This window comes from Camelus ferus, chromosome 5, assembly GCF_009834535.1.
Source record: "Camelus ferus isolate YT-003-E chromosome 5, BCGSAC_Cfer_1.0, whole genome shotgun sequence".
NCBI lineage: Eukaryota > Metazoa > Chordata > Mammalia > Artiodactyla > Camelidae > Camelus > Camelus ferus.
Genome location: NC_045700.1, coordinates 45,503,785 through 45,518,294, shown reverse-complemented (window position 1 = coordinate 45,518,294; position 14,510 = coordinate 45,503,785). Strand labels below are relative to the sequence as shown.

Below are 14,510 nucleotides of genomic sequence, written 5' to 3'. Positions count from 1 at the left end.
CCTAGTATAAAACACTAGATCAGATCTTGCTGCCAATAAGATGTGACTGTCATATCCCTTTCATCCAGGCCAGAACAGTGGCCACTGAATTAGCACTCCTTGGAGAGCTAAAGACCCTTGTTTGCCACTGGAAAGACGGGATTCTCTCTGGGGGGAAACTTGCTATGTAGTTTCAGTTAGATACATTGAGGATATTTGAGATCATTGGTGTTCCCTTTCATGTCATGCAGAACCTGATAAAACCGGGTAAGATTAGAAGAACATCAGCTCTTTGGGCTATTGCCTCACACAAGTATAAGCTCTAGTTCCGGAGCTTCTGTACACTTTTTTTTTTTGTTGTTGTTAAGTATATCCTGGTAAAAGTAAAGTGGTAATTATGAATTTGACTTCAAAACAGTAGTCATACTAATTATTTCTGTAAGCTTCCTGATTTAGCCTTAGGCAGTTGGTAGTGGAAATAATAACAGAAGGGAAGTGGGATACATCAAGAGGTGCCAAAGTAGGTTTGAAATTTTGTAGCCTGGGACATGGCTAAAATAATTAAAAGTGTCTGGGGGTAGTTAATTAACCGCAGCACATAATAATGGTCATAATAAAACCATATACAAAACTGTCAATTGACCACTTTGGGAGCAATGGGAAATGTTCAAACAAATACTCATGGAAAATGACACTTCTATATTTGGGGAAATTAGTATGAGTAATTTAAGCTATCATTATAATTGTTTCAAAGGTATTGTAAGATCTTATTTAGAGGTTGCTAGGAAGTTTACAAAATAGGATTTTAGTTAAAAGTTTTTATCTTAGAGCTGTTTTTCTGAATATAAATTATACATTGTAATTTTGGTTTATAAATATTCTTGTTGTGATAATAGAAAATAATTTTCATAGTTAAATTTTAGTAAGTTTGAAAGCTATTGAATCTTTGGCTTTATTTGATAAAGTTTCACATTTGAAATTCTGATATTTTCCAATCATAAAAAGAGAATTCAGTTTTATTCCACTATTATATAAAACTTAGTTAGGTAGCTATATATATATATAAGTATACTATATATATATACTTCTTATCAAATAGTTAAGTTTGGGAAGTTGTGGCCTTTACAATAAAGGTTATAAAATAACTTATTCCCTTAGATAATTTATCTTAATATTACTCAAATATATGTAGTAATTTAAGTTATCTTAATATGCTTTCCATTAATTTCTTCATATTCCCTTAGATTAACACTTTGTTAGACCTTAAAAATAAGAAATCAAATTAATTAATTTGGAAATGGAAGCAGCTAATTAATTTAGGGTCCTAAAAAAATCTTTGCTAAGTTGCCATAATATTTTTAACTCTAAATATTTTTTTACAGCCCTTATTATTTTAATTATATTGAAAACCTTAACATATTTTACAACTTGCTGAAGTTTCGTATAGATTTGAGGGTAATCCTTTGTGTTGGTTAGAGTCCCATAAATTGCTACTGAGTTCTTTGCTATTAGAAACAAAAATTGATATATTTAATTTGTGTTTATGGAAGGTGAAAATAATTGATATGATTTGAAAACTCTGAAATACTTTTGCTACTTAGGCAAGAAATAAATGCTACATTCCATTTGAAAGAAAAGATGAGAATCCCATCTCCCCAGTGACATCCAATGCCTTCTTCCAATTACTGATTACTGTGACCTACTCAGAGCTATCATGTTGAGTCCAGACTGGTAGGATATCCAGTGCAGGATTCTTATGCTTTCCCCACCCCCCACCATAGCAGTGCTTTTATCAACAACAAAAAAAGGTATATAAAACTAAAGGGAATCCATTAAACCATTTACAATATGAAATCTATATTCAAAGCATTTGCAGAAATTAGAGAAAATAACATAGTTGGAGATTTTAAAACATTAAGCTTATATTTACTAATTATTTAGTATAATTGATAGCTATAGATGGTAAAACCCTTTCACTAATATAATTGGCTTAAATTTGAAAATAATTTTCTTCTTAAGACATTAGTAAAACAGGCTTCCTGCTTTCTTAACTTTGTTAATGATTTTTTTTTTTTTTTGGCATGAGCTTCTAAATTAGTCTATCCAGTCTATGCTTGTTAAAGTACCAGTCATTTGTGAATTGACTTTCATAGTAAGTGTAGAACTGTGTAAGAAAGTGAATGACATTATTAGTGCATGAAGACAAGCTGTCAGAGGGTTTTGGTTGTATATTACACAGTGTGACTGGTTCCTACCTAAAAGTTAGTATACTGTGTTTAGTCCTTTATTTAAAAGTGAATCACTAATTTCACTGATCTTAAAATATTTTAATAGTTGAGACTAATAATCATGGTTTTTATGGGGATTTTGAAGCTTTGTGTCAAGACCATATTTTTGACAATATCAGAAGCTTTTAATAAGGTGCTTGCTGCTGAGCTAATGATATGCTTTTGGTAGTATTTCTTATACCTATCTTCAATAGACATATTCAGGCTAGTGTGAATGTAATAATCAAGCCTCAATCAAGCCATACTTAGTATGACAAATATTGCATTATACTGTAATTTAGATATTCATGCTTCTGATAAAGGGCTTAATTCGACTCCTTGAGGAACCGGGAAAACACTATTGATTTTATACTAGAATGCAAAGTAGCAGCCATTTATAGTGCAAGATATAAATCACTTCCTAATTAAAATTAAATCAAGAGAAATTAAGAATCTCATGGCCTTACATGTAATGGTACACAATCTTAACTGTAAAATTATATTTTGTATTAATTGTGTTCCTGTGCATGGGTTTCTGGGCACAAAAAATTTTGCAGCTAATCTTAATAGAAGCAGATAATATTGACTTTTAAAATTTCTCTTAATTTCTTTCTGTAGGAACATTGCAGTGGACTAAACTACTTATTCCAGATGTAATTTATTTGTTTTTGTTTTCCCTTTTAAGAAAATGTCAAAGAAATTTTTGGACAGACTATTATTCATCATCATATCCCTTTTAACTGGGACTGTGAGTTTATTCGGCTGCATTTCGGGCATAATCGGAAGAAGCATCTTAACTACACAGAATTCACACAGTTTCTTCAGGTGAGATTGTTTTTTGTAACTGGTATAAATGTATGCCTTTACACTATCACCTCCTTCCTTTTAATTTTATTTGGTTTATTACAAAAAAATAGCAATCTTCTGTGGTATTTCAGTCCCGTTTTTTATTTCCCACTCCCAGAGACAGCTTCTTTAAATTCTTATCATTGCTTCTTTCAGAGTTTGTTTTCACAACTTTCAGTAATAAACTTGTGTTGGCACTTCTACTTTTTAATTTTTCATTCTTTGATATTTTTCATTTAACTCAAGCTGTGGGAGATTAAGAGCTCGCTCTTTCACCTTTTCCTCATACTACAGACTTGGACATTTTCTGTCCTCACCCTCCATATAATTATGTCGTGGTTCTGCTTAGATCAGTAATCATATTTGAATTGCCACAATTTTGTAAACACCATGCATAAATAAAATGATTACTTTTCTTAGAGATGCTAGTTTTTCTTTTTTCGTTTTCAGTGTATTAATACTAATTCAGTCTCAAATTTTGCCTTCATTATTAAAATCTTATTTTAATATGTTTAAAATTCAGTGGGTATTCTATCAGTTTCATCCTCTTGGAGCAATCCAGGACCTTTCTTTATTTTTACCTCAAAAAAAATTGAGGTAAAATTCACTTAACATACAATTAACCATGTGTAAGTACACAATTTAGTGGCATTTAGTACATTCACAGTGTTGTGCAACCACCATCTCTATCTAGTTCCAAAACCTTTTCATTTCCCCAAAAGAAAACCTGTACTGATTAAGCAGTCACACCCCATTTTTGCTTCTCCTCAGCCCCTGACCACCACCAATTTACTGTCTCTGTGGATTTATCTATTCTGGATATTTCATATAAATGGAATTATACCATATGACTTTCTGTGTCTGGCTTTTTCTTGTTTAGCATAGAGTTTTCAAAGAATATCTATGTGTAGCCTGCATTTGTACTTTCCTTTTTATGGCTGAATAGTATTCTATTGTATGGCTATACCATATTTATCTATCCATTCATTAGTTGATGGATACTTGTGTTCTTGCCTTTTGGCTATTATGAATAGTGCTGCTGTGATCAGTAGTGTACATGTATTTGTTTGAATACCTGTTATCAAATCTTTTAAGATTTTTTTCTTTTCTTCAGTGTTTTGAAATTTCAGAATGATATTCCTTGGTGTGAGTTTATTATGCTGGGCATTCAGTGGGTTCTTTTAATTTGAAAGTTTATGCCCTTCAATTCTTGAAAATATTCTTAGGATTTTTTCTTCTATTTTCTTCCTGTCTAGAGCTAGTAAATATATTAAATGTATGATCCTTTAGTTTTCATTTCTCTATTTTTCTTCTGAACCTTCTATTAAGTTTTTTATTTTTGTTATATTTCTTATTTTCAGGAGCTCTTTTTGGTTTTTAAAATATTCCTTTCAAAAATAGCATACTGTACTCTCATGGATGTATTGTTTTCTCTCACTTCTCCAAAGATATTAAAGACAGGTTTTTTGTTTGTTTTTGATTTTTCATTTTTTTCCCAGCAAAGTGTCTGTTTCCTGCCAGTTACTTTCTTTTTCTTTGTTTGGGTCTCTGTTTTTCATGTTAGTAACTCTTCTTATATGTCTGATTGCTCTTGGTCTTCTGCTCCTATTTAAAATTAAGTTTGAGGCTTATTGGGAGCTTTGAGTTCATGGCAGAACTTACTAGCTGGACCTTACACTAAAGTTCTCTGGCTAGGCTGTTTTATTGGGGACTCTCTAATATCTGTATGTTCAGGTCTTTTATTTTGGATTGGGGAATTAGAATAATCATCTAGCCTCCCATCTGGAGTATTAGATTTGGCTTTTGATACTGTTGAGTATGTCAAGAGGGTTGGAGGTCTCAACATTTAGTAAGGAGATGGACTTTGATTTAATTACCTCTTTTCAATTGTTCCTGGTCTCCACTAGTCCAGAGATCCTCTGTTAAACTCACCTAGTCCTCTGCCATGTTTGGAAAGGGACAAAGGCCTGGCTATGGTGGAGTACGGCAGGCAACTAACTGGTTTTAAACAGATTTCCATCTAAGGCTCCTGTTTTCAGCTCCACCTTCACTATCACTTCTAAGGGGACTAGTACAGCCAATTCCTGAGTCTTTGGGGGTTCTGTTATGTATGTTGTATTGCTTTTTTGCTTTCTTCACTTCTAGTTTTCTTGGGCCTGGTAAGCCAGTTGTCCCTTGCCCTTTTGCTCTCTAATCTTAAAAATGTAGTTTCTGTCTTCTTTTCTGTTCTCTTTGTTCTTGGGTTTCTGTTTTGTTTTGTTTTTAGTTCTTTACTGTGATTTTAGTGAAGAGCAGAGTTTTGGAAGACAGTGGAGCTAAATGTGCTAGTTCAGTCTCATCCAAAGCCACATTTCTGAAGCTCTGCTATTTTCATCATATAGTTAAATGAAATGCATTTCTAGCATTACCCTTTCCCTCAGTTCTCTTTCTCACCCTTTCAATCCAGAAGCAGATTTATTTTATCCTTTACTTATTATATTATTTTATCTTTTTAGAATAGTGTTATTTTATCTTTTATAAGTCCAGAGTATTGTTTCTTCATTAATGTAATCACAGTAACTATTCTACCCTGATATTTTGATTATTACATAAATGGAGAGCTTTATATGTGGAACTTTTCCCCTTTGTTTTGCTTCTCATTTTGAAGTCCTTAATTTTAATTTTTTAAACTTTTTATTTTGAAAGACTTCAAATATATTTGAAAATAGAATAGTGTAATGAATCTCCATGTACCCATCAACCTGTATGAACAATTATTAACTGTTGGCCAGTCTTTTTTTTGTCTATACTCCACTCTGTCCCCTGCTGGATCATTTGGAAGCCAGTCCCATATGCTCTGTAGTTTCATCTTGGTACTTAAATATATATCTTTAAAAGTTACATAAGAGTCCTTCAACTGTTGACCTAATAGAAAATAGAAAATGTATTCTTCTAACATTACTCTTGAAATGAGGATTCTGCTTTGTCTTTAATATAAAGGTGCACATTTTCTTCAGTGCTGAGTGTCATTAATAAGCCCATGGTTTCCACTGGATATTTCTTAGAGGCTAAGGTATATGCATGGAGAAGACCAGGCATAACAAAAACATAAATAGGAGGAAAAAAGGAGAAGTGAGGAAGGGAGAACCTATGTAAGATAGGAAGTGGACCTATGTCTGCTTCTGATGCTGCTCAGGAATATACTTTCATGAGAAACACTTTCAATCATATTTTAAGAGTGAAATAAAGGTAAAAAAGTCCTGCTTCATTTGAAGGGTGATGTAGTTGGAGCTGAGGTGATAGAAAGATGGAGTGAGTTAGGAAGAATGACTGAAGTAGAAGAGGAGAAAATCTACAAACTTGAGATTGAACAACATGCTCCTAAATAAACAGTGGTTCATAGAAGAAATCAAAAGGAAAATCAAAATATATGTTGAGACAAATGAGAATGGAAACACAGCATACCAAAACTGACAGTATATAGCAAAAGCAGTTCTAAGAGGTAATTTTATACATTAAGAAAAAAGAAAAATCTCAAATAACCTACCTTTATACCTCAAGGAACTAGAAAAAGAATAAACTAAGCCCAAAGTCAGTAGAAGGAAGGAAATAACAAAGATCAAAGCAGGAATAAATGAAATAGAGACTAGAAAGACAATAGAAGAGATCATTGAAACCAAGAACTGTTTTTTTAAAAGATAAGATTGACAGACATTTAGCTAGACTAAGAAAAAAGAAGACTCAAAATCAGAAATGAAAGAGAAGACAAGGGGGGAGGGTATAGCTCAAATGGTAGAGTGCATGCTTGGTATGCATGAGGACCTGGGTTCAATCCCCAGTGCCTCCTTAATAAATAAATAAATAGTAAATCTAATTACCTCCACCCTGCCAAAAAAGAAAAAATGTTAAAGAAAGAGAAGATATTATAGCTGATAAAGATCATAAGAAATTACTATAAACAGTTATATACTAACAAATGAGATAACCTAGAAGAAATTATACATCAATCTTGGCAATGATCTTTTGAATTTGACACCAAAAGCAAAGGCAACAAAAACGAAAATAAACAAGTAGGACTACATAAAACTGAAAAGCTGCACAGCAAAGGAAGCCATCAACAAAATGAAAAAGCAAGCTATGGAATAGGAGAAAATATTTACAAAGTACGTATCTGATAAGAGGTTAACATCCAAAATACACAAGAAACTCATTCAACTCAGTAGAAAATAAAAAACCCAAACAAACCCCAAAACAACCCCCCAGCCCCTAAATAACCAAATTAAAAAATGAGCAAGGGATATGAATAGACATTTTTCTGAAGAAGACATAGAGATGGTCAACAGGTACATGAAAAGTTTTTAAGCACTACTAGCCATCAGGGAAATGTAAATCAAAACCACAATGAAATATCACTTCATACTTGTTAGGATGTCTGTTATCAGAAAGACTAGAGACAACAGATGCTGTCAAAAATGTGGATGAAAGGGAACCTGTTTACACTGTTGATGGAAGTGTAAACTGGTACAGCCACTATGGGAAACAATATGGAGGAACCTCAAGAAATTGAAAACAGAACTACCATGATTCAGCAATCCTACTTCTGGGTATACATCCAAAGGAAGCAGAATCATTGTCTCAAAGAGATATCTATACTCTTAGTTTATTGCAGCATTATCATAATAACCAAGGTATAGAAACAACCTAAGTGTTCATTGACAGATGAATGGATAAAGAAAATGTGGTATGTGTATATGTATGTATGTATATATTATTGCACATATATACAGTGGAATAGTATTCAACTTGAAAAAAAAAAAAGCAAATCCTGTCATTTGCAACAACATGGATGAACTTGGAGGGTATTACGCTAAGTGAAATAAACCAAACAGAGAAAGACAAACACTCCATGATATCATTTATACGTAGAATCTAAAAAAAAAAGTTGACCACATAGAAACAGTAGAATAGTGATTGCCAGTGGCTAGAGGTGGGAGAAATAGGGAGAAGCTGGAAAAAGAGCATGAACTTTCAGTTTTAAGGTGAATAAGTTCTGAAGATCTAATGTATAACATGGTGACTATAGTTGATAGTACTGTCTTATGTAATTGAAATTGGCTAAGAGAGTAGAACTTAAGTGTTATCATCAAAAAGATGAGCTGTAATGGAAAAGAATCTGAAAAAAAAAAAAAGTTATGTATAACTAAATCGCTTTTCTGTGCACCTGAAACTAATATTGTAGATCAACTACATATCAATACAAAATGAGAATTAAAATAAATATTTAAAAAAAAACCAGACCGAAATACCAATAAACAAACAAACATGAAAAAAAATAAATGTGACGTGATGGATGTGTTAACTCAATGGTGGGAATTCTTTCACAATATTACATATATCAACTCATGTTGTATACTTTAAATATATTGCAGTTTTTTGTCAATTATACCTTAATAAAGTTGAAATTAAAAAAAAGTAGAGAACAGTAGGAAAGAGAAAACTCATGCTCATTGTTTATTTTGTATCTTTCATACATACTTACCAGTTGAGTTTTAGTTTCTCTATTTCTATTGGTCTTTTGAAGAAAATCCAGATATTTAGATGTTTGATGATAGATACTAAAATGTTTAGATGTTTTCTACAGTGTTACTGAGTTTGTTTAAAGTTAAGATTATTGAAAGATTTAGTAGGTTTGGTATACTAGTCTCTAACCTATCAACCTGCTAAGAAAAAAATATTTAAAAAACTTTTATTGTTAAATGTCATACAAATACAGAAGGCCATATGAAAGTGTATAGCCTAATGAATTTAATGAGATGCCTACCAGGGAAATTTTAATGTCTTTGAATTACTGTTGAGATATGGGAAAATATAATTAATCAGTAAAATAGTGAAACTTCTATAAAAAGCTATTTTAAATGTCAGGAAAGGGTAAAGCAGCATTGATTTGTAGGCTTTAATAAATAAATGGTAATGAAGATTGCATTATTTAATTTTATCTAGGAATAATATTTGTATATTTAGATAGAAATATTATTTCCAGAGTTGCAAATAGTGTGAAAGTGACATCCAACAGCACCATTACTATGTGTGATAACAAATTTATTTGGATTATGTCATGTGTCCTCAGGGCAGCAATGCTCTAATTGTGACTTTTGTATAGTACTTAGGGTATTGCTGGCAAATTGCATTATTTTTTGTTAATATCATTTATTACACAGCTTGGCTGCCCAATAGTTTAAAAGTTCAGAAATCTGGATTGTTTTACAGTTCATGTGTAACTGTGCCCAAAGCCGACAGCTGGATACTAGTTATGCAGTTTGTTATTCGTAACTTTCATGTAAGAACTCGAGCTGTGGTTGGTTGAATCTGTGAATGCAGAACCATTGGATATGAAGGGAAACTAATTCAAAAATTGCTCTTGGATGACAAGAACACCTTCAAGCAGGAGATTTACTACTTATTTTAAAGGCTGAAATTAAAACACTGAAAAGACACTATCTGTTTTCAGTGTTGAAAACTTTTCATGTAAAAAAGGTTTTTTTCTCCTTCCTTTATTGACATGTTGTGATTCGCTTTTCTTCCTGAGGAGCAAATGTAGTACAGTTTCAGGAAAATATGTGCTTTTTAAAAAGAAATGAATTTTGTTGTACATTCAGAGCTGTATATTGTTCATTTTTGTAGTAAGTGCATGTAGGGGAAGGATGGCTATCTTTTTCTAAACATACACTTGGGATGTGCTTTAATCAGTCTAATGCCTCATCTCTTAACTTTTCCCTCTAGGAGCTACAGTTGGAACATGCAAGACAAGCCTTTGCACTGAAAGACAAAAACAAAAGTGGCGTGATTTCTGGTCTGGATTTCAGTGACATCATGGTTACCATTCGGTCTCACATGCTTACTCCCTTCGTGGAGGAGAACTTAGTCTCAGTAAGTAAAAAGCAACCAATTCAACTTTCTGTTTGCTTAAACCTTTGGAACCATTGTCCTAGATTGCTCCCCGGACCTGTCTGACTCTCAACTATTCTAACCTTATGCTTGGTTGGTAGAAGGTAAACAGGTGTGTGTAAGGGAGGTGGGGTAGTAGGGGGTGATAATGAATAGTCTTTCCCCAAGTCATAGCCTTTTTTCAGTGTGACAGTCTTGCTCTCATGTATTTCCAAATTGTTTATTTACAGAATCCACCTAAAAAAACAAGGGGGTTTGTAGACAAGGGTGTGCAATTACTTTTTCCAGTGGGCAGTACTTCTCCCAGACACTACTGCCTTCACCTTTGGCCTCTTTCCATCCCACCAGGCTCCCAAAGCCTCCCAAAGCCTTGCTATACGGATGGCTCCTTCCTTTGTTGTCTGCAGGGTGCTGTTTGCTAGAGGGATCATCACTGGCCTCTACACTGTTTTAATAACCATGGCTGTGGGAGAAGGTATGGAGGAAATATGTGGGCGTCAACCTCTGTGGCTCACTCCTCTCTCTGCCCCCTTCACCTGTGCATTCAGTCTGCATGGACCAGACAGTTTTTTGTTCTTTAAACTGCTAATCTCTAAAAAGTAAATCATCTGGACCAATAGCAAACTGATGTCATCCACTTCCTCACAAAGAGTGGTGAAACCTTCCTCACTTACCAGTTTTCTTGTTCATGTGTTGTACTTATGTATAAGTTTTTGATTGCTGCTTGTTTTAAATGGAGGGAAGCCAGTGAGTGCTTTTGTTGTTTCAGCTGAAGATCATTATCCCTGATTTAGACAGGGTAGAAAGATCAACTTCTGTTCTTTTTCTTCAGTGAATTTGAACATGGACCATGTCACTTTCTCCTACACATTTCACCTCCTTGACACCCATCTCCCACCCGCCTACCCTCACCTCATGCCCCAGCCAAAAAAATGAAAGAAGGAAGGAAGGACAGAAAGGGAGAGAGGGAGGGAAGAAGGAAAGAAAATACTAGAAAGGACTCAGTGCCTTTGGGTGAGGGGACCCTTTTAATCTTTTCCAGTTGAGTTAGATAGACCTGTTATGGCCTCAACTTACCAAGTGCCATTTCAATTCCCAGAGGAATGTATTAAATAATTTGTCTTCCTTTTGGTTCATTGGTATCCAAATTCAGGCTAGTACAAATATCATATATATTTGGGTTAACACAAGTTTGTGAGGGATTGCTGGGGAGTGGGAACATTTGCCCATCATTACCTATACTTTTTTAATAGACTTTTATGATTAAGGTTGTCACACTGTTATTTCTGTAAGTATTTTGAGTTTTTAATAGAGAAGGTTTTTAATCATGGGTTTTATGACTCTTGGCTTAGAAATTAGGCTTTTGCAAACTATGAAAAATACTCTCTTTTGAGTTTATGTCCAATGGCAGAGAAATTACCTCCTCACCCTGCAGAAGTAATGAAGGCCACATTGCCCCCCCATCCTTCTGCAGACATGAGAGAACCTTTTTAGTGCTGTTCCACTAAAGACATCATTTACAGCAAATAAATCCGCCCTAGATTTTCTCTACATCTTTTGGAGTTTTTAATAATTGTACCTTTTGTGGTAGGGATCAGAGCCCAGCAAGACTGTTCTGTATCTTAAGTACAACAATGGGCTTAAAAAAGAAAAGATTAGGAAAGTTGATATAGTGAAATAGTCTTAAATTTTAAGGCTACCACTGGTTTTTGTGTATGTGCTTGGAAAAAAAGCAAGTTTTAAAAATGCTCCTTATAGTGTACATTGATGTTTGGATTCTCCAGAACTAGCTGGAGTTCCATAGTTGAAGATTTGAAAATCCTGTTTAAATAATCTTTGTTTTTGATCTGTGATAATTATATTTGTTGTTTCTGACCTTATAGGTAGATGAACCATGAAGTCCAACTTCCAGATGTTCCTTTCTTCCTTAAAATCTAAATTACATAGACTTCCCTGAGGGCATGAAATGCACTGACACTGTTTCAGCACGATACCCTTCTTGTATTTGTGGACTGGTTGTTAATAATGAAGACCCCTTTGGATCTTCTTTGAGAAAAGTTCAATGTCCATAAATGTGTGGTTTTTTTTTGTTTTTATTTGGTTTTAACTTTTTGTGTTGTCATTTCCTAGGCAGCTGGAGGAAGTATTTCACACCAGGTTAGCTTCTCATACTTCAATGCGTTTAACTCCTTGCTGAATAACATGGAGCTTGTTCGTAAGATATATAGCACTCTAGCTGGCACAAGGAAAGATGTTGAAGTCACAAAGGGTAAGATTTTTTAAAATATGTGTATTGATTTTAATCTCAGCACTTTGACTTTTCTTTATCTAGGGCATGAGGTTGATCTAAGTTTACTACTCTGAAGCCAGATCTAGAGAGTATGTTACCATGTGTCTATGCTTCACTTGGGCCATAATGGTCTCCAAGAATCCAGGTGGATTTAATGGGATGCTGAGGTCAGTAATGGAAAAGTGGCTTTGACAGATTTGAAAAGAACCTTGGCCCAGTCTGTCAAACATGTCAGTGGCACTGTGGTAGCAGCTTGTTTGTATGAGAAAGGAATTGCCACAGAAAGATGGGCAAGCCTACTTCTTTTGCCAAATTGTAGTAGGATGTTTTAGGTGACTGGAGAATAGCCAATTCTTTTATCTTATAATTCTGGAGACCAAAGCAAATAAGATAGAGGATTCTAAAGAGATTGTTTTATCTCTGATGTTAATTTATCTTTATTGGGTTTTGCCATTTCATCATCTTAACATTTTATCTTTTGCCAGCTTTCATATTTTTGTAGTTATTTCTGTATAGTTGAACTTAGATTTTTAAAATAATACTAAAATGCTTTTAGCTTTTAGGTAATAGTTGCTTATGACAGAAGTTTGTTGTAAAGAATCTTTCAAGATTTTAAAATATTTTCTTTTTCTTCCAGAGGAATTTGCCCAGAGTGCCATACGTTATGGACAAGTCACCCCACTAGAAATTGATATCTTATACCAGCTTGCAGATTTATATAATGCTACAGGGTAACTATTTCAATAATTCTTTATGATATTTTTTAGAACAGTTAATTTAACAGGAAGTAGTGGTATTCTTTCAGTTTATTTAAACAATGGTTTACTTAGTGTATAAATTCTAAGAAAGAAAGAGGCAGAGATGAGAAACGGGAGGAGGGAGAGATAGAGGAAGACAGATTAAAGGTAACAAGAGAGAAAACAAGGGGGAAAAAGAAAGAGGAGGGGAGAGGAAGGGACGGAAGAAATGGAAAGACAGGTGAAAGAGAGGGATTGAAATGTGTGAGAGGAAGAAATGGGGAAGGGAGACAAATGAAAGAGACAGGGGAGAGGGAAATGAGAAGTAAGAGGAGGGTAGAAAATTGATTTAATCTGGACTCTCTGGAGGTGTTAGGAATTTTTAGAGATTTGTGGAAATATGCCTAAATTTATAAAATGAATTGAGGACATGTTCTGGAGTCTTATAATCTTTTTGATTCATTTTGAATGGGCATTTTACCAAGCAGTATATACCATTTTGTGTTGGAGAGTATCATTTTCTTGAAATGTGCCTGTGACATTATCATCACGGTTACCATCACAGATAAGCTCAGATGTTTTATCCCACTATTTTATAGACTGAAAAAAACCCTGAAGAACAAAGAGAGTCTTTAATTTGCAAAGTCTCATGCAAATCCAAGTGAAAAACCCTTGTCTGTGGGTACCCAGTAGGATCTGTGGGATAGGAGACTTAAGACCTATTAAATATCAGATTTCTTTAGTCACCTCTAGTAGTTATTTAGGTGTTGGCATAGCTGAAAAGTGCGTTTTAACTCTTGAAGTGAGGACTAATAGAAGTTGAGTGTACATGGATGATTTATTGCTTTCATGTTGCATAATGCATTGTTGAGCTAGAGATGGTACTGAGTAAACCAGCCAGTCTTTGGTGATTAACATGAAATATCAGACTATGTCTCATCCATCTAGAATTCACATTTATAGTGAAGGTATTTAGCCTCCTTTATGATAATAAGTGCTTTCCAGAAGTGCTTCTCAAAACTGGATCTGAAGTGACCTTCTAGCTAGCTCTTGGAAGGTACTCATTTTAAAGTAAAATTTTTTAGAAACAGAATGTTCACATGGTTCAAAACTCAGAGTTTAAAAGAGTATGCTGTAAAAAAAAAGTCTCTTCTACCTCGTGCCTTTCCTTAAAGGTGACCAGTTTTTATCAGTTTTGTGTTTTTCCTTCTCAAGAGACTGCCCTTATGCATTAAATATGTATATAAGGGAATATTACTGTGTATGAACTGTCAATGTCTATACTTTACTTCTGGCAAGAATTATTTCTTTACTTTTAATATCTATCATTGGAGTCATTAAATTTGTGTACTCCACAATATTCCTCTAGAGTCTCTTCTTGTATGGCAAGCAGGGTCTGAAGATTTTTTTTCTTACTGAAATTATCTGTGTGAATAGAGAAATACTGCTTTTAAACCATAGTTCTTT

At 33.9% G+C, this 14,510-nt stretch overlaps 1 protein-coding gene and 1 non-coding gene across 3 annotated transcripts in view; both read left to right on the top strand.

Annotated features, from left to right (window-relative positions):
• Positions 1-14,510, top strand: part of SLC25A12 (solute carrier family 25 member 12) — a 79,251-nt gene that overhangs the window by 30,983 nt on the left and 33,758 nt on the right. For both annotated transcript variants that reach the window (XM_006195326.2, XM_014568260.2), the window contains 4 exons: positions 2,932-3,071; positions 9,852-9,998; positions 12,147-12,285; positions 12,944-13,037. In XM_006195326.2, the coding sequence (XP_006195388.1) occupies positions 2,932-3,071; positions 9,852-9,998; positions 12,147-12,285; positions 12,944-13,037 (520 nt within the window). The remainder of the gene's footprint in view (positions 1-2,931; positions 3,072-9,851; positions 9,999-12,146; positions 12,286-12,943; positions 13,038-14,510) is intronic.
• On the top strand, positions 6,846-6,918 carry TRNAT-GGU. Its single transcript has one exon. It is a non-coding gene; the product is annotated as a tRNA-Thr (tRNA).